The 26,481-nt window shown below is 38.2% G+C and overlaps 1 protein-coding gene across 5 annotated transcripts; it reads left to right on the top strand.

Annotated features, from left to right (window-relative positions):
- The first annotated feature begins 1,081 nt into the window (after positions 1–1,081).
- Positions 1,082–25,546, top strand: LOC143468212 (uncharacterized). Of its 5 annotated transcripts, none has more exons than XM_076965253.1 (63): positions 1,082–1,223; positions 1,735–1,910; positions 5,935–6,002; positions 8,059–8,171; positions 8,351–8,533; positions 8,773–9,060; positions 9,346–9,453; positions 10,628–11,817; positions 11,985–12,117; positions 12,193–12,246; positions 12,368–12,421; positions 12,600–12,656; positions 13,035–13,088; positions 13,212–13,256; positions 13,767–13,820; positions 13,919–13,963; positions 14,044–14,097; positions 14,344–14,388; positions 14,556–14,609; positions 14,829–14,873; positions 14,996–15,046; positions 15,113–15,157; positions 15,230–15,283; positions 15,563–15,616; positions 15,757–15,810; positions 15,922–15,975; positions 16,178–16,231; positions 16,368–16,412; positions 16,511–16,564; positions 16,684–16,728; positions 16,809–16,862; positions 16,950–17,003; positions 17,726–17,779; positions 17,966–18,019; positions 18,120–18,173; positions 18,244–18,333; positions 18,415–18,468; positions 18,603–18,656; positions 18,731–18,784; positions 18,968–19,129; positions 19,235–19,342; positions 19,419–19,526; positions 19,656–19,709; positions 19,990–20,043; positions 20,149–20,202; positions 20,335–20,388; positions 20,459–20,512; positions 20,606–20,659; positions 20,777–20,830; positions 20,931–20,984; positions 21,155–21,208; positions 21,275–21,382; positions 21,501–21,608; positions 21,716–21,769; positions 21,993–22,055; positions 22,329–22,400; positions 22,481–22,516; positions 22,632–22,667; positions 22,774–22,905; positions 22,974–23,139; positions 23,276–23,748; positions 23,851–24,000; positions 24,067–25,546. In XM_076965253.1, exons 2-62 carry the CDS (start codon positions 1,759–1,761, stop codon positions 23,980–23,982), a joined length of 6,072 nt encoding a protein of 2,023 aa, XP_076821368.1. In that variant the 5' UTR covers positions 1,082–1,223; positions 1,735–1,758; the 3' UTR covers positions 23,983–24,000; positions 24,067–25,546. The 5 variants fall into 5 exon arrangements, with proteins under 5 accessions (XP_076821368.1, XP_076821367.1, XP_076821366.1 ...); XM_076965252.1 differs by having other exon boundaries at positions 12,365–12,421; positions 24,064–25,546; XM_076965251.1 differs by having other exon boundaries at positions 12,365–12,421; positions 24,067–25,545.
- The last annotated feature ends 935 nt before the right edge of the window (positions 25,547–26,481 follow it).

Below are 26,481 nucleotides of genomic sequence, written 5' to 3'. Positions count from 1 at the left end.
ATTCTTGCGGTAGAATTCATTTTGCGTGTAGTTCAAACCTCGTTTGCTAGATAAGGTTTTGCCTCGAGTCATGTATATCTATGTGGTTCAATGTCGTATGCGTGGGTGAAACAAATGCAAACAAGGCGACCACTGCGTAGAATTTTTGCATTGACTAGCCGCTCAACTAGTGTTAGTCGTTCTTTTCGGTTGACCGCTTTTATGACAGACGTTTGTCATCACAACAAAGTCAGTCACATTGCACGAGCGTTTGGTTGTTTTTTTTTTGCTTTTTGCAACCCGGCGGTTTTAACTTGTACCGATTTCCGCATTTCTCAAATACTTATTTTCATACCTTTATGCTATATATTCCCTACACTTTTACAGGATTCACACAGGATTGGTTCAGTATAATGTATTTCAGGTGAGAATTAAACCAGTAAAGCCAGTAAAGGTCTAGTGTAGCAATGCGCAATGACAGAGCCACAGTCATAACTTCACCGTTTATGTTTTGAGTGCAGTATAAGGTTAGAAACCAATAATGATCCAATTTAGTAACTTCGCCACACAACTGACAGTGAACGCAAACTTTTGATTAGTTGGGCCTCAAACAGTTGCCACGCTAGTTGCACCTTTTACAGGTAATGCATGCCTGACTGTTTCTAGTATAAAAGTAAACGATCTTATCTCTTTGGTGATGTACAGGCCACCGGTCAACACCGTCGTACTGGCGTGTTGAGTAGGGTAAAACTAGCGGAATATTGTTCTTGGGTATTCCGCTTTTGCTTGTTTCGCAACTGGAACGAAAACAAAGTCAACACAAAGTTAATTCTCGAGCTCATCAGCCTGGTGGAAATTTTAAAGAAGCCACACGTTTAGTAATGGTAAGCAATTAATTGGAGTTGAAATGAAATTCAAGTTGTTGTGGGTAATAGATGTAAAAATATTTACTTTGCAGAACTACACTTCGTAGATCTAAAGAAACAGCGCAATACAAAGAAAAACCTCCCACTTTTACTGATGCATGTAAATTACCACATCTCACGTGGTACTAACTTTGCATTATAAAAGGAATAGGATACTCTTGCAACTTCGGGCTTCATGACATCGTGCCTGCTAAGTTGTTTTATTATGCGACCTTATATCGAATTTCGTTCCACCGGTTACTACGAAGTGTTACGTCAAAGGGACAGCGTGAAATCGTTCGACTAATCGGTTTAGTCGATCGGATTTAACGCTAACAGGTAGGCAGACGTGTAATTACGTATTTCCTGTTGCTGCTAATTTTGTAGATAGCGAATCGTATATAGCCATAGTTTCCATTTGGTAATTCATTTAAAGAACTCATTCATTCATATAACTTGGTGTAGGCAGATACTATGGGGGTTATTGCATTATGCTGTTTACTTTCCGTGTCATGATTGCAAATCATCTGAGAAGGAACTGTTGACACTGATACTGTAGTGTAGGCTGCATGAAGTGCACTACAGCAAAATGTAGGCTTGTTGTGATTTGAGAATTTGTACAAAAGCAAGAATGAAAGAATGTCTTGATCCCTGATTGAAGTATTGCGTCTCCATCCGCAGCAAAACTGGTCATTTTTGCCTCAAAATCCCACCAACGGCGTTACTTATCTTCGTCCGAGAACGGATTGTTGCCCCACCTGTTACCGCCTCATTGACCATTTAGGGACCATTAGAAATAAAATTGTGTCATGGCCCATCCAATGTGTCAGAGTTTGTTGTTTTTCTACAGTTTGACATAAGCTTCAGCTTACAAATGCTTGTCAACGATTCTCATTGTATCTTTTTCCACAACCTCTACTCATCTTCGTCAAACTATTCGCTCACTGGATTACGTCATTGTACGAAATTCCTCCCCTCTATCGTGCCGGGACGCCCACATGCGGATCGTGGAATTGTTCGCTTTTGGTAAGATTTTGCAAAATCTATTATATTGCAGTAGATAAAAATACAGATAGCAATACAAGACTTCTTACATATCCGATTATTACATTTTACAGCATTGTGCAAGGTGTTGAGCGAAACTCACACAAATTTGTCTTGCTTAATCATTTGTCATTTTTTTGGCGTTATCGCTTCTCAAAGAGATAACATCACGGACAGATCGCAAAATTCCTCCCGCTCGCCATTACCATTACAGCCTTTCATCACGTTATTCTTTCTCATGTGCTTTTTCGCCTTACGCTTACTGTGCCAAATATAACACACCGTAGTCTTTTCTTAAGTAAATTTGTTTTACTAACTGATGTTTTGCAAGGTTAATAGCACAACCGCATTTTGTCATAGTGTAAATGCAGTACCGCAGATAATCTGGATATATTTACTGCGGTAATCTATTACTTTGAGCGATTAATTATAAACTGTATCCATGCATACATCTACCCAAAAATAGCTAAGAAATTATCTGCTAGAGTGAGTGCAAAGTAATTTTTTGTAGCTAGCTCAAGTGCTTGTTAAGATAAACAATAAAACATGTTTTGTTTTCGTATGGTAAGTTAAGTATATATTGTATTATATTATATTATTTGTTTTGTATTGTCAATTTCTTGACTTAAATTTGCGTGAAATGTTTGGGAACTTGCTGGTATTTTTTTAGATTGGCCCTGAAGTGAAAGTTAATGTTGTCAGGGATCGAAATCACTTCATTAAAAACTGAAACTTGGTAATAATAACGATTAAAACATTTGAGTTCGTTCGTAAAATCTTTCAGAGATATTTCGGTCAATGGCAAATTCCAGCAACGTGCACAACAGTGCCTTGTTCCAATGAAGCCCAATGCTGTTCTAATTCTGTGTCTTAATGTTTGTTTATTCGAATATTAACTTTAATACGATGGAACGTAAGTCTATACCCGTTCACTTCATGTTATAATACGACTTTCTCTTTCTGTAAGTATCGCGTCTAATAACAGACCATGTCAGCTAACGCTGTCAGACTGAACGCTGTTTACTGAGCATGTTGAACGAATTTAGGCTTTACAACTTTCAACGTCTGATCATATTATGGCTTTGGTTCGTGTCTAATTTCTTTAAGCTGTTGGGAGAATGTTTTTAAAGGATTGGTTGCGCCTCAAGCTCAATTACGACGCTGTCAGCTAACTCATTTTCCAAGACGTTATCTTGAAGTGCTTGTAGAAGATTGGAGTATCTTCTTTTTAAACCGACAGCAATTCAAAAAGCTAGCGTTTTGAAATGCTACCACGGTCAATTTTAGTTTCTAAAACGACGCTATTATTGGGAAACCGGGTGTGCTGAGCTTTTGTTTCTTTTAGAACAAAAATGTAACCTACTTAAAAGAATGTGGGTTACTTCTTTTCAGTAGACAAAATTTACCATCTAAAACTGCCTTCTATTCGTTTCATTTTGCGGTTAGTATGTTGATCATACCTATCGGTGCCATATAAGATATATTTACGTGCACTCGCACGTGTTCTGTGTGTGGAATCATGCCATCATACAAAGATATTGGCTTGGTTTCCGTCGAAATGCATTTTTTAATTTAGGCATTCCTTGCGAGTAGAACATATTGCTTTTTGGCTGTTGTCTTAGATTGGGATAACAATAGACAAACACGCAATGTTCAAAAATAACAAACATTCCGCCTGCTTTGAAAAGATTTGTACCAATGCAAAGAAACTTACAGGCGACAACGGATAAAGTGCGAGTTTTTACTTTAATTTCACCTCATTGTCGGTTATTTGGAAAAACAGAGCTTCCTTTGTTCGTTGTGACACCTGCGGTTTTCACTGGCACGTGGTGGAAGGCGTTTGAAAGCCATAATAATGTAACGCTTGTTTTCATAGCTGTCAATTATCCTCGAAATGTTATCGTTTCCGCTTAAGCGTCGCGCATTGAAACGAGAAATAAAAACTTCCAGAAAACGGGGGTTGTCTTGGCATAGTTTGTGCGCCTTGTGGTTTTGTCTTCGCCACATCCTGTGAATTATGTCTTAATTGAGCCAAGGTTAGGGCCTGGTTAACAAACTCAAACCAATTTAAACTGATCGTTGGATTCGAGATAGCTGTCCACCAACTTTCGTCAACACAAATGCTGTTGCAACTCCTGTAGCTTCGATGTACCTTGCATTAAGCATAATGATTGATGTCGCTTGTGGCTTGCCTGCTGCAAAGATCATAACGTAGCTGCCTGTTATTCAAGGTTAGCATCAAATGTTTGGGTGAAGTAATTGTTGCGGTCAATTCGCTACTTTGCTGGGCCAACGAGCCGGCAAACGGAAATTGTCATTGTTGTAACATTTTGTTATCACAAGGTACCGAGCCGACGAAAAATGGAGCAATCTCCAGTGCCCAAGCAAACGTTTGCGGAAATTATAGGTTTTGTCATTGTTGTTTGCTTGTAGTAGACGTATCATTGCCTTGTCTTGCCACTTGCCTGTGTTTGATGCACCGTTATAGAGATAATTTTGTAAATGAGGCATTTCCTATACCGAAGTTTGCATGTTATGATCTTTGGGTTGGATCAATTGAGTCCGAGTGAAGCTCTAGACCAGCAGTAGCTCTTTATTTTCACCGTGTTGACGTGAGAAATATTGAAGTGCTATGAAGCTTGCCATACGGTACGAATTTTAAATAGCGCGTTATTGCTATATCGTTGCCATACGTATGGGTTTATTGCTATCAATTACAAGGAAGTGATGTTGGCGAATAATAATCGTTGGTAACGACGCTACGTTCTTTTTGTTTAGCTGTTTGACGTCTGATTGTTGATATAAGTCACTCGTTTGATCGGTGACCCTGCTGCATGTGAGATCTCTGAATTGGCATTTATTTGTAATATAGCGTGTAGCGATCGATCGTACATAAGTTCACAATTTCAACTTAAAATTGCCTATAAAATTCATACTGTATTTTTTGTTAACTGGTTGGAATTACATTTTTTGACACATTTCGTCTTTTTTTGGCGAAATCGTGATAGATTAATTCGCATTTAGATTCCGGGGTGCAGTGCTGCCGAAACGCCGCCTGGAGACTTCTGCAAGCTCCGGCAGCACTGCACTGTTGATAACTTTTTAAACTGATGAAATACATGGCGGGCTTTGTTAGGCCTTACAGAGCTTTCGGCACCTATAATATTGACACTGCATTCCTGTTTACAGTTACAACTTTGGTTTTGAGAAACTGTATTTGATGAGTAAATGTTGTATGCTCATTTTTATAGCTTTTAGCTTATACGTTTTGTTACAAAATATTTTACTGCGAATACTGGCAGCCACTCACATTTTTCCGTGTTTATTTTGAAAGTGAAATGTAACCGCTAAAACTAACTGCAATGGAATGTCATCTTTCGCCGGGTATTTTTCGGTTGAAAAGAGATGCACGCTAATCGCAGGTGTATGTCTGAATACGCTATAGAAGTCATATTTTTGTCTCTCCGTTGCTAGTTACAATTGTGGTTGCCTTTAGGTTTATGTTTTGAACTACCGTTCAATGCGTTTACAATACCTTTTAAAATATTCTTTTATTAATATGATAGATATGAAGTATTACAATACTCACAATATACCGATTTTTTGTGCGAAACTTTTAAGAAATGGTAAGAAACCTCTTTTGGGAAAATCAAGCAACTCTATATACTATAAAAGGCATAGCGTAGAACAACATTTATTTGATTTTTACACTTAATGTTTTTAACGTTTCGTTTTAAAAAAAAAACTTGCATCTTTCCGAAAAACAATTGATTTTGGCTTCAATCTTGTCGGTATCTTCTGAAAATAGCTGATTCGGTCAATTCAAAAAGATTTGATTTACGGCGATTTTATATTTTGATAAGTTAAGGAATTTAAGAGGAATTTTTGTTATGATAATTGGACCTAAACCTATAGCTAAGTTAATAGCTTTTATCCAAAGCTTTTCTATATGCAAAAATGAGCGCATTTCGCTAAAAATGAAATTGCAATTGCATTTTATCTACAGGTATTTAGCCGTCATTTTCATTGCTCTCATCGTGTCTGTGTCTTCAAAACAACCCCAACTTGATCAAGGTAAAATCTATTACTTCCCGTTTAATTTTACATCATAAAATCAAGTACAACAGAAGTTTAGTACTATAGTTCGCTTTGGTAGTAGGTTAAGTATGTGCTTCGTCACACGTTCATATTCGATGAGTATTTATTGTTTCGTCTCCGGGAGGTATAAATCGGTTTCCTAAGAAAGTCATACGTCGTTACTTTGCGGAAATAGGAAATAAAAAGTCCTAATTTAAATTGTGTAATGAGTATCGGGGTTATATTTACCCTTCGTCTGTTGGTACGAATTTTATTTGGCTTTAAACTGTGAGGCGTGTTAAACTTTACAAACTGTCTTTCAAAATTTTGTTGATTGCCTTGAGATTTACCAAAGCATGCACTAAAATGCTGTTATTTTATCTGCAAGCTATATTACAACTGCAATCGCTTATAGGGCTTACATAATCACGCCATGCGGGAAACAAAAACAGGAACCTTGTGGCTACGTAGTTTATTTTAGCAACAAGGGTTTGGTAATCTTAATTGCTACATTGTAACGAGTGACGCTAATAACCTTTAAAAACTCAGCTTTATATGCTATAGCAGAAAACCACAATTTCCCAACATTAGCATTAGCGTTTAGCTTTTAGCTTTTAGCATTTAACATTTAACATTTAGAAGCATTTAACATTACCATTAGCATTTCCCAACCGATACGACTTGCGGCAATGCTGAGACTGCTAACGCTATCATGAAAGTGATCCAGTGTATTAATTGACGGGTTGGCCAAAGTTCAAAACCTACGTGCTTGGACGCTTTTAAAATGGCCATGCTTGTCGAGTATCACCTCGTATTGAAAAGCCATCACCTCGTATTGACGCAGAAATTATACACGTGTTTACGACAAATGTCAATTGCCGTTTAATTGGTTGCCCACAATCTTTTTTCAAACACAATTCTTGCAATTTGGCCTGGCTGTTGGTTTTTTTCACGTAACGTCCTAAAATGTGTAGCCTAACCAACCGTGATATCAATTTAACAATGAAACTATCTACTTGGATTAGTTAGGAATTTGCCTGAAGGGTATAACTCTTGATTAACTTTTAAATCTATCTGTTATCTTTACCCAAGCGATTACTTTGCTTGTTTTGACTTCGGCAGCATTCGTCTTTTTCTTAAAGCCCATTTCATGTACGCTTCAATTAGCAACAATACGTGTGAATGTCCTGTCAGGAGTTTGTGGTTTCTGATGGGTGACATCTTCACAATAACAAGACTTTATGACTAACTCGGTGTGCTCATTGCGTCGGCTTTTCTAGGAAAAAAGCTGTTTGAAAATTCTTGGAAAATGTTGTCATTCTTTTTATCTGCTTGCCGAAAATGAAAAAAATGGGTTTAACAAATAACATTGAAAACTCAGACGAGCTAATAGTGATTTACAAAAACCAAATTACGTGAAAACGTGCAAAAAATGCATTTACACAATTACAGTACAAAATTTGTAGTTGAATATACAAGAAAAGCAATCACAAAAAAATTTGGAAACAAAAGTTTCCAAATTCATTTTGGAATATTTGCAAATTCAGCTTGGCTATACTAAATGAGCAGGAAGACAAGTTACACTTGCAGACCATCGTCAACAAAAAACTCGCCATTGGTATAATGGCATTTATCATTTCGCACAGCCATGCGAGTTTTTATCTCACTGCATTTTATATCTATCGTGTGTATTCCACGTCAGCCGTTTTCTCATCGCATTAGAATGCGAACAGATTGCTGCTTTTTCTCATAGCTTTATAACTTCCCGTTTTGCCCCCGATCCTGTGGTTTTAGCATTGTGATAAACAAAGTAGAAACCGGCCTGGGTATACTAAGCGTAATGACGAAAGCCAGACGAGCACTGATATATACGGTTAATGTCAAATCTGACACCAGTATGCGAATATTCTGTCTATATATCGCCACACCGCAGTCTTTCGGTACCACAAACGGAAAATATTTAGGCAGCATCTGTTGAATAACTTTTTAGTACTGGCCTACACATCAGTATGGTGGAAGAAACTGTGCTTAGACAGAATGTGCTCATTTCTAGGAACGGATATTCTAAAGCTTTTGCAACTGCCAGAGGAATTCAGCAGCCACATAGGTGCTGTTTATGTCAACGGGTCGGTAATAATACGGAAGAAAGCACACCTGATAGTGCGGGTGAGAGAACACGAATGATGTATACTTAGCTGATCAAATAAACATTGTCTTGTGACACACAAGTGCAAGAAGCTTAGCACGTCATTTTGGCTTGCCAATTAAACGGTAAAGGTTTCGTGTAACTTTTGTAGTGTTAATATAGTTCAAAGGCCCAACGCAATGCAATTTAATATTCTCAGCCGTTATCGCAAGTAATAAGACCGGAACAGTTTTCCCTGCTGAAACAGTCACTCAACGTCGGGGAGTCTAATCAGTCTCAACCGGCGTTAACTTTCATCATATCATTCAATTCCGAGAGAAAGCGTCCTTCACACTTATTTACTGTCTTTGGAAAAAACAAACGAATGCAGTTCTCATTGAAGGTGAGGCCTTAGTGATATTTTGCGTGTCTGTTACGATTCCGCGGTTTAATAATATCAATTTTGAGATCGGGTTTCGTCTCTTGCGTTTATTGTTTTGCAAAAATGCCCAGTCTCTTGCCAATGCGATTATTGACAGCAACAATCAGCTATTCAGGGTGGCACGACCTGTTACACCTTGTCAAGAGGGTCGAAGTCTTTAAACGGTAATGTGATTTTACGATTTGTTTTGTGCATTGCAGATCTACCCAGATCGCCTTAAATTTTTTGTGAAAAAGCAGCGCCGCCAATTCTGGATCAAAATTAAACCGGTCCCCGGAGAAACAAATGACTTCAGCGCCGGTCTCGATTCACATAAGTTTGTTACACTGGCTCTTGTAATTCAGGATGGCTCTATTGTAGTTCACACGGACTGCGGAAGGAGCTTCATTGTGGGCAAGTTTCCCACGTTGAAATTACAAAAGATCATCGACAATGGTTTTGCCTATTTTGTACTTGGTAGGCGAATTTCAAGAAAGACTGCTTTCGAGGTATACGACGTTCAAAACGATCCATGGAAAAATTTCATTTATGTAGTTGTATATGTATATAATTAACTAATCATAAATCGATAAATTACAACGCTCTATTAATTTTACGACACTTATCATTTTAGCGATTTGCTTTCAATCAGTTTTTTCTCTGAATAATGTATCAGTGGCCAAACATATTTTAAATCATTAAAAATACGTAATTGTTAACTGTTTTCGCTTAACGTTTTTTTGTGGCGCTAATAATATATTCTAAAATTATTCAATTTTTTTCACAATTGACAGGGGACCATCTGTACAATGAAGATTTTTAACCACGCCCACGTTGCACAAGAGTTTTGTAATCATGTCCCGACTTGGTGCCGAGATAACAGTATTCACTGGCAAATTGCGGTGAGTCGCTTCGTGGCTTATGTTACGTTAACAAGGTTTTTCTCTTCTGATTCACAGGTTAAATGTGTACATCATCTCTACAAAGTACACAGTTGGAATACCAATATTTTAAGGGTTATCATTTAAATTATTAAAACAATGAACTAGTATGGTCCTATGGATGCTACATACATATTATGCACATGTGTTATATGTGCTGGTAAACTTGCTGTACTGTATGTGTATATGCATCGGTATCTACCGCTATATCTACAAGCCGAGATCGAACTGAATTACCTCCAGTCTGATGTCCAAAGTGGCCATACAAGTTGCTTTTTGTGTACGTTGCACTCTATGGCAGTAACATGCGTGAGCGATTTTATTGTGTTGTAAAAATGCTCGGAAATTTAAGTTTAAAACTATTCGAAACGTGTCTTCAACATGTTTGAATGATTGAAAAAGAAACAGTAATGTGAGCATTGGTTACTACTTTTTCTATTTGCCAATGGGTTTAGGTTTCGTGTAATGATAGGTAATTTTGTTTTCGTTCGCTTAAGTAACATTTGATGTTCGATTAGTCACGCAGTGTTACACCCAATTAAATGTGATAAAACTTGTGCAGTCCAGACAAAAGAACTTTTTTCGTCGTATATCTTTGACGACGATTCAAAAATATGATTGATGTGATATAAACTGTAAATACCACAACTGAAATCATGGCTCAGATTCAGGTATGTACAACGATAGATGCAGGGTTTTGTAGTATAAATGCCATGGTTGAATTTTGTAACGGCAAATTTACCCTAATTTTCGGAAACTACTCAACCTTTTGCGTTACAACTTGCCAATAATTTTGTATTTTTCACATTCCACGTCTTTTGTTTCTTTCTGTTAACATATCAGAATACAACGGGGTGTCTTTGGTAATATAGTAAAAAGCTGCGGTGAAATAATGGGAAAATAAAACTAGTCAAAAAGCGCCAAATGTCACTTATGACTAAAGTGGTTAAAACCACCCAACACGAGCATTTAACCATATGCCCACTGTGCCGTGAAAGTTTGTAAACTAGGCCTATAGTCGATCTTGACTTGTGGTTATAGGCCCGCTCGTTTCATAAAGGCATGCTGGGCAGACCTTTAATTCTATTACTAACTCCGAATCATCGCAGAACTAACCCTTCTCTTTGTTTTACAGAGGCAGTCTCGAGATAGGATGGCGAAATATGCGCATCGGAGAAAAAATCTTCTGATCACTCAGCAGAGGAAAAACTTGGCAAGGAAAGATGATGGATTTGTCTTTAAACCGGCTTTAAACGCACGACGAACAACTAACGGTACATATTCGTTTAGAGAAGGCACACGCAAATATTTACCAGCAGCAAACACAACCGAGCAAAGGCCGCAAAATGACTTTGTCAATCATTCCCCTGCCTATAATAACACTCGTGCCCAGATTTCTTTAGCACCAGTTAGTGGTAAATCTGTTTCAGCATATTCAAATTATTCAGCATATGATCATGTGTATTTGTCCAACACCTCAACTTTAGAAGAACGCGTTTTTCGCCACCATTATACCTCCGAAGAAGACTTGCCAAGAAAAACTTATTCCAGTATTCAAATTAGAAGTACAAGGACTAGAGATTACGGCGATGAAGAACCTTATCAGTCACCCCTGATTATATCCAAATCCTCTGATGGCGGAGCCAGGCGAGATCATAATTCAAGTTTGTCGAATTCAACAAATGGGCAGATGTTAACTAGAGGTGCCATAAGTCACAATGAAACGGTGTCACTACCAGCACAGGCCCGAATTCCGCCACATTTTCATGCCAATATTACCAGCGGTCCCTTGCAAGATCAGGCAAACGAAAAGAACTTTCCATCCACCGCTGCAAATGCAGCTCGTTCTTACAACGCAGAAACTTCTTTGTTATCAAGCTTGACAAACCCGATCTATGAGTCTTCTGCGACAACGCCATCAGCTAACAATAGAACGTTAACCACATTACATGCAAGCCTTTCTCAAACTTTTTCTAACTCTGGCGAAACTGCGCCTGAAACTGTGACAACACGTGCAAGAAACAACACTGATGAAGCTCTAAGCCTGCATTTGGAAAGAACGACGCGTTCTGTGGGTGATGAATATCTCTTAGCTGGTTCAGACTTGACTACCAAGACTGAGGTTGACGTCACAGATACCGTCACGATTACGACTCCTACCTCAACAAACTTCCAATTTTCCTCTGACGTCACTTCCACTTTGATGGGCAGTTATGTAAACGACGTAAACGACAGATTGAAACTTACCACAAACACTGTTGCTCTACAGTTAATAACTCCATTTCCTCAGCTCATGTCGTTCGGGAATATTACTAACAATGTCAGGTAATACAGCTATCTGTAAATTTTTTTCCGTCTTAGTAGAATGCTTGAATGGTAGGAACTGTATAGAATTATATCTCACCTTTAGACGAGAATTATGTTGAAATTTCCGATCATATCTATATCAAATTTGTATCATTAAATCAAAAAAATCGCATTTTATTCCGCAGTGATGCGAGGATGGAGAGAGATGAGAAGATACTGGAGCTTATCCACAACGCTACAAAGACTCGAATCTTTTGCAAGGAAGTGAAAGATAGAATAGTTGCCTGCGTTGGAGAAAAGGGGGACGCAGGGCCCACAGTAAGTCATCCACCATGAATCCGCCTTCACTCATAATAATAATAATCCAAACTTTGTAATAATCTCAATACTTAGGGGCCACCTGGACCCATTGGACAACCTGGCAGACATGGGAAACGAGGCGAAAAGGTGAAATCTTAATGATTATTTTATCAAGGTTTAAAAAATGTGACATTTTTTTATTGTTATCGATTTCTTGCATTTATTTATGTTTATACACGTGTATACTATCATGCTATATTTTTAGCAGGGCGCACCAGGAGCGCCGGGCTTACCAGGACCACTTGGTCTTCCGGGTCTGAAAGTAATATTATTTCTGAAACTGTATTACCGTGATAAGCTTTGTATACATGATATTTTTTTGTGAGGATTTGTTTAGTTTATACTTATATAAATGTGATAAGTAAAGCTGTATCAACTCACACATAGCAGTTTATAATATACACATACTCACTTAACACTTTCACTTCATGCCATTGCAGGGACAAAAAGGTGACCAAGGCAAACCAGGAGTGTGGGGTCTCTTTAAAGGCATTAAGGTGATTGGTCGTTGTTTGTCATGGTGTATTCTGCATGGTATGGTATCCCAATAATTATCCACGGACTGAGGAAAGTATTTGCACGATTAAAACTCGAAGATGATTCCTCATCGCTCGAGTCTCAGTTACTGAGCTTTTCTTTTGTGCAAGTTCCAATGGATACGCATTTTTATTTTGCCCAAATTCGGAACTGTTCACCAGAATCACTGAACGGAAGCAAGCGTCGTTCATACATTGCTTAAGGTTATTACAACGGTAACGCCACTTGGAATAGAACCCGGCTCGCAAATGTACGGGCCAGGCACGATTTCCGCTCCGCTGCTGATCCGACGAAGCACGACCTAGTTTTTTTGCTCAATTTGTAATTTCTTGTTTCAGGGACATCAGGGTGAAGAAGGCGAAGTCGGCGAACGAGGCGAAAGAGGCAATAAGGTTCGTTTGTATTTTTTTCTTAATATTTTTTGCAGCTCAGTGAAAGTAGAAATGACTTGGTGTTGCTCTGCTTTACAGTATAATTGACACAAACCAGGTTTATGTTGTTTTTAAATGCTTTAGGGAGAAGACGGTTTGCCTGGTGGACGTGGGCCGCAAGGAATATTGGTATAACTAGTTGTGATAAGTCTATATTTTGTATCAGCTAGAGCAGGGGTTCCCAACCGGTGGTACGCGTACCACTAGTGGTACGCGGGAGCTTTTCAGGTGGTACGCGAGCAGCTCTCCGTTGCATGCGATATACAGTATAGTAGTATAACAATTTAATTTTGAGTTGCTAAAATATGCGAACAACACTTTTATTTCTTTCCGTACTAAATTCTCTGCACTCAGTAAGCTACTTTTGTCGATCTTGCTCCCTGCTGTCATTGTTATTAATACAATGCTGCTGTGCGAATATTGGATCAAATTAGTTGTTTTGAAAATAGTGGTACTGTACGTGTTGACAATCCGTGGTGGCTAAGTGGTACGAGAACATAAAAAGGTTGGGAACCCCTGAGCTAGAATAATTAAATAAAAAGTACAACATTCACAAAATTAAAGTATCCACCCGTTGAGGAGGGATAGCAGAAAGCTAGATTTGTATTTCGCCCTCAGTTGTTTTGATTACCCTTTCAGGGAATCCCCGGTTTTGATGGACTGAAAGGTCATACGGGCTTGCAGGGCGTCGAGGTATTTTCTTCTCGAAATGAGCTTTTATAGCCAATGTTTCATTTTACGGTGTTTAAAATAGAACAAAAAATAGATTTAAAGTTTTTTTACATTTTCAGGGTCCTAAAGGTACACCCGGACGATTTGGTCCGAAAGGGCCCGACGTAAGTTGTTTCATTGTAGCATGTCAAGCTACTTTAAGCTGACAAAAAATGGATACGGTTGTAACAGAATCGCATTTTAGGGTGATCGTGGTTTGTTTGGACTTATAGGACCGCCTGGAGCTCCGGGTCTCATGGTATGTACCAAGGGAAAAACATTTTGTTTTTAAGTGAAGTGGATTATTTTTGGACAGAGTACACTACGAAAGATTTTAAGGCTTTTGATGTTGTTAATGATCAATTTAATTTAATTCTCATTAAATATAGTTATATATCAAACCGCGTAAGTCATATTGGGTACACCCTTGTTTGCTTTTTCTCTTGTGTTATTTAGCGAAGTTAAGTGGTTATGTAAATATTTCATTTTCAATTCTCCTGTTTAGGGTCCAAAGGGTGAAGAGGGGCCAGCTGGTAAATTTGGACCAATGGTAAGATTTCTGCATCGTAATTGATTTTGCACAACTCTTATTAAATATTATAAAATTACACTTTTTTGTCATTGATTTAGAAATTATATTTTTCTTCAAGACCGTTATAGCCGTTATGACTTTGTCCTTGGCTAGTTAGTTGTTTACAACAAGATAATGAATTTTAGGGTGTACCAGGAGACTTTGGTCCCCCAGGAACGCATGGTTTGGAAGGTGCACCCGTGAGTTGGTTTGTTTTGTGACAGAAATTACATTGTTTTCCGTATGTATGCACATTGCACAGACTGGTTATAATTCACAACAGACTAAAATTCTGTTTTCAAAAAGGCTTATTAGCTTGTTTGTATCTTTTTGTGCGTGTGTTTACTTTTTCATAACATAATTTTTTGATTTAATTTTACCATTTATGTTGTTTAATGAATAATTTATCTTATTTAAAGGGTCCGTCTGGAGAACATGGACGTCCTGGGTTGCCGGGAACTACGGTAACTGTTTCTGTGAATTACAGTGCTTCATAATTTACTTATTTCTGTTTAGGCGAAGTTATGTGTGTCTCTTAACGTTCTATTTCCTTCTATTAATCTTAACTTGTTTTTTGCTTTTGTAGGGATTTCGTGGCCTTGTCGGTCCAAGAGGTGACAGTCGTCCTGGTCCACCGGTATATTTCAAACAGATAGTTGAAATTAAAAAAGAAAACAACATTTTTAACTATTGTATTTTGTAGGGGATGCCTGGCAATCGGGGACTTCAGGGACCTCATGGTAACAAGGTAAACGTACGGAAAATTACTTAGGTTTATAATTAGGTAACATTATTTACCTGCATCATTCACATTTAATAGGGTGACACTGGTAAGCAGGGACCCAAAGGTGAAGCAGGTTTGAGGGGACAAAAAGTAAGATTTGACATGCGCAATACTTTGGTATAAATAGATGAGAAAAATACTAATGACAAGTAACATTAGTAATGCAAATAATTAAAAATAACAATGAAAAAAATGAAGTTAAAAAGAATAGGTTATACAAAAAGATCGTAAACAGCTTCAAAGTTTCTGTATCTGATTAAACTAACTTCACATTGCTGATTTCCTGTGCTAAATCTTTAGCTTTTTCTGTTTTTATTTTTAACATTTCATTGAATATGCAACCCTCTCATTTATGCCATTCTTCGACAGGGACATCATGGACGAGCAGGGCCAAAGGGGGAACGAGGGCGAGTAGGAATGCCAGTAAGTTTCCACTGCAGGTTACTATCATACTGTCAGAAGATTTCTTTGTTTTTGCTGTTTTTTAATTATATTTTTTGATCAATGACGGCTTTATTTAGCTGTATCTTAGTTTTATCCCGAGTGTTCTTTGTACTATTAAGGGATCGATTGGTGACAAAGGGGAGATTGGGGAGACAGGAAATCCAGGCCTTATAGTGAGTAGGTCCTTCCATACACCACTATTTTGTAAATATCTTTTCATGGTCTCAATACTTCCATTAGCCTTTCTACTGTACGTCACAGCTAATGTACATTTATAATTTTAGGGACCGCAGGGTCACCACGGTCCGCCAGGTGCCAATGCCACACCAGGGAAAGATGTAAGATAAGTGTGTAGATTATACTATAGACTATAGAGGTTAGATATTAGGAGCTAAAAGAGATGTACCTAAACACAAGGCAAGCCAAATCGGCTAAAATACCTTTTTGTGAGAGGTATAGCACCTAGTGTTTAAATAGTATTGCATCTATATCCCATTATCATAAATTCATAAAACGACTGACAAAGCTGATACGATTTAGGGTGAAAAAGGAGAACAAGGGCCTTCTGGGCCACCGGGGCCAAGAGGTGAAAGGGTACGTTGTATGTTTTTCTTATTGAATAGAATAAAATGCGAACATAAAACCTGGAAGTTTGCTTAAGTTGATAAAGCATAACTCTATGTAGCGTTTCTAACAATGGACTTATATTAGCCTGATATTGATGTTTTAGGGCGATGTTGCACCTCCTGGCCTGCCTGGAAAGCCCGGCTTACCAGTGAGTATATTTGGCATGAACCGGAAGTTGAGATGTTTTTTTGTTGTTGATGGCATGTTAACTCAGAAATCTTATACGATCTTTATGCATTTTTGCAGGGTTTACCTGGTAAAGAGGGTTCTCGTGGTCTTCCTGGGCCACAAGGCAAGAAAGTAAGAAATTTATTGCTCCTATTGAAACCTCCAATATGAGAACAATGTGTACATTTAATATGGTCTTATTTTGCAAGATTTTAGTTAAATTACTCAGACATTTCCTTTCACCCTTTTAGGGACCGAAGGGTGACGACGGGCTAGCAGGCAGCCCTGGTTTGAAGGTAATAACTGGGTTCCTGTGTTAATAGGCAATATAATTAAACGTGAAATGCGCTTGTTTAATTTCTGTGTTGTGTTTCAGGGAGAGATCGGTCTGCTCGGTGAACGTGGGATCCCTGGTATGGAAGGAGAAAAGGTATTTTATATACGAGTTGTACTTACTTTATTTCTCAAGAGACATGCACTTACAAGCAACTTTCAATGAAACTTGTTTATTTGTTAGGGCGATAGAGGTTTACAAGGGAAACCGGGATCAACAGGACCAAAGGGATTTCAAGTTTGTAAACTTTGTATTATCCGAAGTATCGAAATTAATTGAAAAATTAACGTAAATAACTCTCATCGTGATTTTCTTTGCTAATGGGTTATTAACTTGGTGGCTAGAAACATGGAACGTTAATTTTGCGTTTTGATGAGATTTAATGCCTCTTCACTGTAGAACTCTCAATGTAGGTTCCATTGTATAACATTCAAGGACCCCAATCAAGCTTATCGCAATTCCGTAGTTAAAATATTTTAGATATATAGGCTACCAAAGCCAACAGCAAAAAATCGAGACATGACACAACTAAACTAAGTGAGGTAAAAGCAGTTAGACCAATAAGGTGACTCTGCAGAAGTTACCGTACTTTGTAATAACTTAGTATAGGCATGGCCAAGACCTAGGATAGTAATTCTAAAACACTATAACACTTGGACATTGTTGCTGCTATACGTTGAACAATTGAATGCGCCAATTTCTCACTGTACAAAACTGCTTTTAGATCAAACAAATTTTGGTATTTTTATCAAAAAATATCTATACTAGAAACATGGACGTAAATTGATTGCAAAAAAAGCGTGTATGTTATCTCTAATTTACTTTTCACGGGTACATGCCGCCTATTTTAAGGATTTAGGATAACTTTAAAAGTCGGATAACTCAAAGTGACTTAATTAGTCTCTTCAACTTAGAGTTAGCGAGCTTGCACTGTACGTAACTTTTCTTCTTCGTGTCAGGGTTTTCCAGCTCCAGACGGCTTACCAGGACCTATGGGAGCTCCTGGACTTCGAGTAAGTGAATAAAATTTTTCCTGAAAGTGTCAACGACTATGTACACTACAGTTTAAGCGTTTTTACATTACATTTTAATCGGTATATACTATGTATGGTTATAAACATTTCACACAAAAATTTGTTGGTATAATACAACAACTTAAGTACATTTTAATGCATCAATTTACGTGCTTTTAAATGCAGGGTGCGATCGGAAAGCCAGGAATGCGAGGAAGAAAAGGCACAGATAGTACACAGGTAAATCGGATTTGTTTGCTTTCTAGGACGACTTGTATAAATTACGTTGATTTCGTAACAAAATTAAGAGTTATTGTATCAAGTCCATGATATCCTTCAGGGTATGAAAGGCACTGCCGGATCACGTGGACCGGAAGGAGACACTGGATCAAAAGTACGACTTAAAGTTATTAATAACGTGCATTCTTAAAACAGTGAAAATTCTAAGCTGAATAATTTGTCAGGGCGTCAGTGGTGAAAGAGGCCCTGAAGGTCTAAAGGGAGAGAAAGGTTTACAGGGTTCCGAAGGTCGAAAAGGAGAAGCCGGGTTTAAGGTTGGTTATTTTTGCATTTGATATGTTTTATGCTGTATTGTATGTTTTCTATCAAAGTTGTGTACTGTTTTTCCCACGTAGGGCATGTCTGGGTACAAAGGTGAAACGGGGAGTAAAGGTCCCCATGGATACAAGGTAAATTTTTCTTTGTTTTCTTTCAACGATTGAATAATAGTCCATGAGTTTCTTATTTTTTTAAAAATTGTTTCACAATGTTTATTTGGAGTTAATTGTGTTGTTTGTACCAATGGCGTTATTTATTTTTAAAGGGGGCAAGTGGAGCCGTTGGACGTGAAGGGGACACGGGACCGCCTGGTAATCCGGTAGGAGTCGTCGTAAAGTTAGTTTGATCTTGGTAAAACTTCCTATTTTGATGAGGAATGTTTGCTATTATTAGGGTATGGACGGAATTAAGGGTGACAGCGGGCCAGTCGGCAAGAAAGGACACAGAGTAAGTGTTTAAGACTTATAAGTAACGAATATTTGGTCGTTCTTTTCTTGTTTAGAAATGTTCGCTTTACCTCATGAAGACGAAGGGAATGATCTTATAACTAGCGGCGCTTTTTGTGGTATTACCTGTGTGTAGTTAATAAAAGATGATTTTCTGCTAACAAACGGCGGGAAATTAATTTAGGGTAGAAAAGGAGAACAAGGTTCTGACGGCGATATGGGTCTCGAGGGTCCACCAGGAGAAGTTGGCCCGCTTGGTGAAACCGGCAGAATCGGAGATGACGGATCGAAAGGGAACCCAGGAGAACCAGGGCTGGTTGGGGAAAAGGGAAAGAAAGGATCTATGGTAGGTTTCTTTGATGAGATGCTTGTAATGATAGTGAATGTATATTGTCCCCTATAGGTATTTATTATTAATATTTCTAATATTCAATCTTTTTCATATCTACAGGGCCCAGCCGGTTTACAGGGGCCCACAGGTTCACAAGGGTATCAAGGTATTCAAGGACTACAAGGGAAAAATGGTTCTGCAGGACTTAAGGGATTGCGAGGAAAAAAGGTTGGTTTAGATAAATTTTGTTCTGATAAAGAATCGCACTAGCTTTCCAGATGTTAATTATTCTAATGACAATAAGGGAGAAAAAGGAGCTTTAGGTGCCACTGGCCTGCCTGGTGAGAAAGGTCCAGATGGCAAACGAGGAATCCAAGGTAGCAAGGGTAAATTGGGCGAACGTGGAGAACAGGTGCCACTCTTTTGCGTTCAGAGATAAATATACATTTTATATTAGACATGGAACTCATAGTTCATCTAAATCTAATATCCACGCCATATAATAGGAGAAAGGTAATTCGCAACTTTTTTTACTTTACAGGGACCTTCTGGGGAAGTCGGTCCACTGGGTCCACAAGGATTGCCAGGATTCATTGTAAGATTCATTTCTTTGCTTTTATTGCGAAGCATTTGTAACACAGTAGAGACAATTTGCTAATGTTTTATTTGTATGCTGGGTTTATGCGACAAAACAATGATATAGCAAGCAAACTTGAAAATTCATAACATATAAAGTTGACTAATTGAGAAAACAGACGTAGAATATTAGTAATAAAAGAAGATATGAAAACAATTTTTTGCTACGTTTGTCTATTTGTTTTATATTATTGTATTTTAATTATTTTAAAGAGTATCTGTTATTGTACGAATGCTAGGGTACCCCGGGATTACAAGGCAACGCCGGACCAAAGGGAATTCCAGGAGAACAGGTCTGTATGCTTGAGTAAGCTATAGTATACACAATATAGCCCTATATGTAGTATACAGAGTTGCAAAGATAAGTTCATACTAAGTACACTTGACCATTTCACCAGGGACTGAGCGGTGACCTTGGCAAAGTTGGCCCACCCGGTGTCAAGGGTCCCATGGTGAGTTGTAAATACAGAAACCTCATTGGTCATTTTCAGGATAATGTCTGATTCCACTAAAAACGACTAAAGTGTTAATTGAGTTATTTGTCCATAATTTACCATAAACTTACGGAATACATTTGTAATCAGGGAAAACGTGGAAAGCCTGGAGATGAAGGTGTTGGAGGAAAAGAAGGCAAACAGGTACATTTTCATGTTGCACATGTAACCTTTTAAAGATACATCCTAAAATTTTCCGATGATTTTGTTAAAGGGCCTTCCTGGACCCAAGGGTGCAGCTGGATCCATCGGTGACACTGGCAGCGTGGTATGAAAACTAATTCCATTTATACATAATTTTATTGTAACTTTGCTTGTTGTTTCTTGATAAACTAAAGTTACTTGTTTTATGTTAACAAAGGGTCATCCAGGTTCTATTGGTTCCAAGGGTCCCAAAGGATTACAAGGAGAACAGGTAACGTTTGTTTAAAAAGATCAGGCAATAGTAGCGAGGTTTTTGTCAAGAGGTGTTTATAACATTTAAATTATCCAAACCAGTGTTCCTATGTGTTTAACCTGAACATTTTTCTAGGGAATTCCTGGAAAACCTGGTGCCCGTGGTCCACCGGGAGATAGAGGACCTCCAGTAAGTAATTTTAATATCTGCTTGTATTTTAGTCCGACTGTAAGACTATTTGTTTAGCAAAATGTGTGAGCATTTTACCAATGCTCTGCGGTGATTTTAGGGGATGGTTGGACAAAAAGGACCTCGTGGCAATGAAGGTCCACAAGGTTTTAAGGTAACTTTTGATGGTATATTGAAATCGTTTTGCTGTAAATGGAAAATGTTGTTAGCCTGTTGCTTATTCCTTATATGCTTGTATGTACATATATAGCAACATTTCTCCGTCGATGGTTTTGCTACACTCTGTGAAGCCTTAAATGTTTAACATGGTCTTATGTTCAATAGGGTGTACAAGGCTTTCAAGGTCACCCTGGTTTAGATGGACGACAAGGAGCAAAGGTAACACGATTGCACTTGAAATATTTTTTGTACATTAAGATCTGCGGTTACAGGAAAACATTTTAGGGTTCCATTGGTGAAGTCGGATCATTCGGCCCAATTGGAAAACCGGGACCACTTGGTTTTATTGGACTGCCTGGTGCACCAGGACCAAATGGTCCGGTGGGAGAGCAGGTAAAATAGGAAATGCATATCACAGTAAGCAATAAGTTACACGTTGCCGTAAGAACAGCATACGGCACAATATGCTCATGTACGGAGTTAAAATTGTTTTGGGTGTTTAATGCTTTAGGGTCCGAAAGGCGTTGAAGGCACAAAGGGTGTTACGGGTTTACCTGGACCTCAAGGGCCCAAGGGACCGACTGGAAAAAAGGGTAACGAAGGCGAAAAAGGGTTAGAGGTGAGTATAGCCCCTGGCTCTGTGCGATTTATGACACAGCAGGGTTTTAATCATCAGAGATTAGTTATCACTTGAAAAAGCTAACAAAAAGTCATCTCTATTTTAAGGGACCGAAAGGAGATCGAGGATTTGTGGGTATTATTGGAAACCCTGGACAAAAGGTGTGTTTCGTTTCATCGTTTTTGTTTTCAAAAAATTTAAAAGGCTTTGATGAGACTAATCTTGCTCAAGCGAATAGCCCCGTTATAAGTTTATGTACAGTAGGGTAGGGCGTTTCTTTATGTGCCACAGAGATAGCCTACACCGTTTATTGTAAGTTTGTATACCGTTACTTTTAAAGTTGTTTATACTAACCAATTTCTATTAAATAATATCTGTATTTAGGGACCACAAGGTGATCAGGGTGTACGTGGTCCGCCTGGACTTCCAGGCTATCCTGGGAGGGATGTAAGTCTTTTTAACCTGAATAGTCTAAGTCATTGCTGCAGTCGTCCTTGTGTTTGCTTTATGTTAACTTACAAGCAAAGGTGTTGCATCTCTTGCTCTTACTGTGACATCCCTACCTTGAAGAAGGGATGCCCGGTCAAAGCAAACCATGCATCTTCCCCAAATCAACATGTACTACTCCACTCGTTTGCTTGGCCATAAGTTTACAACCGACAAATTATGCATATTTCACCTAGCAACAATGAGCAACATTCTTCTTGTCTATGTTTTCAGGGTATCGCTGGTAAAAACGGGCCACTCGGGGCAGTTGGCAAGCAAGGTGTACCCGGTCCCATGGGTTTTATGGTAAAAATCAAATTTTTGTCAAAATTGTTATAACCCCACCAAAGTAAAATAATGACGTCATCAGCAATGTATTGTTTTAGGGTGACCCTGGGTATTCGGGACGGAAAGGAATTCGGGTAGGTTAACCATTAAGTTGTTCAAGGTTTTTTTGGGGGTGTTGTTTTAAATTACAGTTTTTCAATATTGTTACATAATTATAATATATTGTTACATAATTTCTTGTTTCTTTAGGGTGATCAAGGTTTACCCGGTCCCCCTGGACCGCCAGTAAGTCATTCTGACATTGCTAGAAACGCTCATAAATTTCCAAACTGCATAGCTTGTATAGGCTATACTTGTATGTGTATATACCTATTGGTATTTTTTAATAAAGGGTCCATCGTTTCACGTCGTGGTTAAGTCAAGATCTCCTTTACCCGGACGTGACGTCATTGCCAACATATCGCCAGAACGGGACGTAATATTAAACGATGACTCCAACGACATAATTAAAACCGTTACACAGGTGAAGTGCATATTTAACGGTGATTCTTAAACTGAGTGTTGTATTCTAATCTCTGTTTCTCGCAACAGAGAAGCGAGAAAAGTCCAGGTCAACAGATAAGAACCTCAGTTGACGACGTCAAGCGTCAGATCCACCAGTTTAACGTACCACCAGACGGAAGTCGAGAAAAACCGGCTTTATCCTGTTATGACTTGTTACGTGGAAGCCAAGCTGCCGGCCGAAAACCTACAGATGGTATGCGCAAAATGCTGTGAGAAATAAGTTACTATTAAAAGTTTCACAGTGGGAATTACCCTTACTTTTACCAAAATACCCAAATGAACGTTTCACTAAGTTCAGCAGCTTAAAAATTAAAATGTGTTTCCATCAGGCCAATACTGGATAGATCCAAACGAAGGCTCACCATATGACGCTGTGAAAGTATTTTGCCGATTTCGCAAACATGCCCAGACCTGCTTCCCTGCGGCTGTCTTAGCTGATCAGTTGGAGGTTGATAACAAAATTGTTCGATCGCGCCGAAGTGTGACAGTTGGTCATGGTCGACCAGGTCCGCGTGGTGGCAGCATGGCTTCACAAGTTAAAAGCTTGCAACTAGCGAGCGCAAGAGCAGAGCAAACGATCAAATTTGAGTGCAGGCAGAATCAAACAGATATTGATCGAGGGGTAGGTCCGGGAAGCGCTGCCAACATCCAGGAAGAGCTAGAGACACTTGATTTCACAAATACCTCGAATATACAGTTCTATTCGTGGAGCAACAAAGTAGTCAATGGTGCAAAATCAGGATCAAGTGAAAAATGGTCTCAAAGGCAAACAACATTTGTCAAACAATATCAAAATTGTGAGGTAAGAACATAGCTACCAAAAAAGTAAAATTTTATTGCTGTTTTTACACGCAATAAACTATTTTGCAGCAAATCTTCCATCTTGGTATTTTGATTTCTGCAGAATAATCGCGGAAAGAAAGTGATTTTAAAAGTAAAATCGCTTCCCGAAAAACTACCAGTCGTTAGCGCGAAATGGTCCGATCGAATCGATTCAAAGAGGACCATTGATTGGGGCGTCGTATGTTTCCGATGAAAGAGCGATTTGAGTTAGGTAAAGTTCATACATAGGCTCTCTGTAAAGATCGTCTTATTATTTACTCTACGCTTTATTTAGCAGCTACTCAATCACACTATTCTGCATCAAGAATTCGCTCCCAAAGTCCAGCAGTAGGACGAGGTGGAGTAAAATGTTGAGGAGGAACAGCGCCGGAGGCAAGAAAGAGCGATTTTTTCCTCGCTTTATAAAAATGCAATATTTATTTTCACTTGCACATTCCTCTTAGTCTTCTATTCGTTACAAGCAGCATTAATTCGAACACTACCTCGTTTCTTGTGGTTAAGCAACAACTCGTCTCCAAAGCAGTAGACCTATGTCAGTTACATTACAAAGAAACTAACGAAAATATAAAATATGCAAGAAGGCGTTCGGTTATCTTTTTATAGGGAAATGGGAATTCATAAAACAAATTTGGATATTCTAGAATTATCAAAATCGGAAAAAGCAAAAATTGATTTTTTAATTTGATATATTTTGAAATTACTGTGTCAGTTTTCGAAAGTCCAGTTATTTTTGATCGCTGAAAATATTTTTTTTGTCGTTGAAGTTCCATGTTTAGTAAATTATTATGTAGCAGCGTCGTTATACTATATTACATCAGCATTTTAGTTTTGTTAGAATATATTGCGTTGGCATAACTTCATAGGCAGTCTGTTACGTTTTGACCACATTCACTAATCTATAATACAACTATATAAAATTTTGCTTTGCAACATCATGTATTCCAGCCAAAATGATCATATATACGCCATATTTATTTTTAATTAAACTTTTATATTAACAGCATTTTTTCATTCCCTGGTAGTCGTCTGTATGATATTAGTGATTGACGTGATAGGTTTTGGCGCTGGTATTTGATCTCTTGAAAGAACAAGAACATTTTTGATCCGTATGGGACGTTTTTAGAAACATGAAAATACAAGAAGATTCTGGAAATTTTTCTTCGCTAGCGTTATTTCGTAACACTCCATTCCTTCAACTTGCTATTCTAACTGTTTCGTTTGGCAATTGAAAACTTCGTTTTTTCTCCAAAGTTTGTTTCACCTTACCATCTTTTATTCTTGTTTGTATTTTTATTACTTTTATCCAGTATTTAGCATTCGTTCTAATATATGTTCTGTGTTTTGAATTACTTAATTATGCTCTCATTTTTACAAATGTTAGGCCTATTCTATAATACCCGTGAAAATTGTTTTCGTAATTTTGCCCGAAATAAGTTCGATGATATTTCAAAGTATTGCTTTGTACCATCAGCAGTGGTAGCCTCAGGTTTGGCGAACGAAATATGGCGCGACTTACGTTTGGGAGCCCCCAAAATTACGGGATACATAGCAATCTATCCTAAGGTGTCCAGGGGCATGCTCCCCCGTAACATTTTCATTTTATCTGATCTGATCTCTCAGATGGCCACAGATCTCTGTGGCCCCCATAGATCTCACACCGTTTATTTATTTGTTGTTATTGAGCTCCTAATACCTCAGAGGTTTACCAGCTGAGAATACAAGTTTTTCTTCGTCTTGAAAAGATGTCTTAAATCACGTGAGGGTTTGAATATCAAACAATACGGAAGTAGCCTAATCTTCAAGCAGGAGGGGACCAATTCACACTGACGTTCGATTTACACAATGTCCCCTGTTCTAAATATAGCTAATTAGCATGGGCCAAATAATGGATCCTGTTCTGAAAAAGTGCGACTGGTTAACAACAATATTCGTGTGTAATTTTTGTTTTTTTAGAGAGCGTATATAGAAATAAAGGCCTCACCCTGAGCATCAGATAATCTTGCAAAGTCTTCTCAAGATATTTGGTGTCAGAAAGATGACGAGCAAGCCCAAGGGTCAAGAAAGATTTTTCGAATTAACGCTGAATGCGAATCTAATTTTAACAACTTTAAAACTTGATCTTATTGTTTTTTGTCTTTCCTGTTTGGTCAAACTATATGTCAAATCGAAACTTAAACCAAATTAAGCAGAAAAAGTTTGGATAAGTAAAGCCTAAAAATATCATGCAGGCTATATGTAGTTTAAAGTTAAATACATCGCGTACAGATGGTAACAAATTTGTAATTGTTAATAATAAGTAGGAAATAATGCACTTTCAATTAAGAAGCATTGGAAAGAGTCGCGTAGTAAAGAGAACCTGAAGCATAAATAAAGAGAAAGAAGTATAAATAGGGACAGATGCACTTATTTGATTCAAATGTCGGTAGGGACCTCACAGGGCATGTTATGTACTGTGTTTTATGGTCGTCTGTTAATTCCTCTGCTGTAGCCCGCTCCACAAAAATAAATATAATAAGCAGGCACGTTCACTTTGCGTGGACCCACCTTTATACGATGATAGATTTGGCGTTTTTCTTCGTTCAATCAGCACGCTGCGTAGGCATAACCATGCGTACAAATTTATTGTTATGGCCGAGCGCTTATAGCAAATAAAATATTCAGCTAAAATTTATGACCTATTTACATAAAATAA

The sequence above is a fragment of the Clavelina lepadiformis genome, chromosome 8 (assembly GCF_947623445.1).
Source record: "Clavelina lepadiformis chromosome 8, kaClaLepa1.1, whole genome shotgun sequence".
NCBI classification, from domain to species: Eukaryota; Metazoa; Chordata; class Ascidiacea; order Aplousobranchia; family Clavelinidae; genus Clavelina; species Clavelina lepadiformis.
The sequence above is the reverse complement of the archived record's forward strand: the minus strand, read 5'-3'. Positions and strand labels throughout refer to the sequence as shown.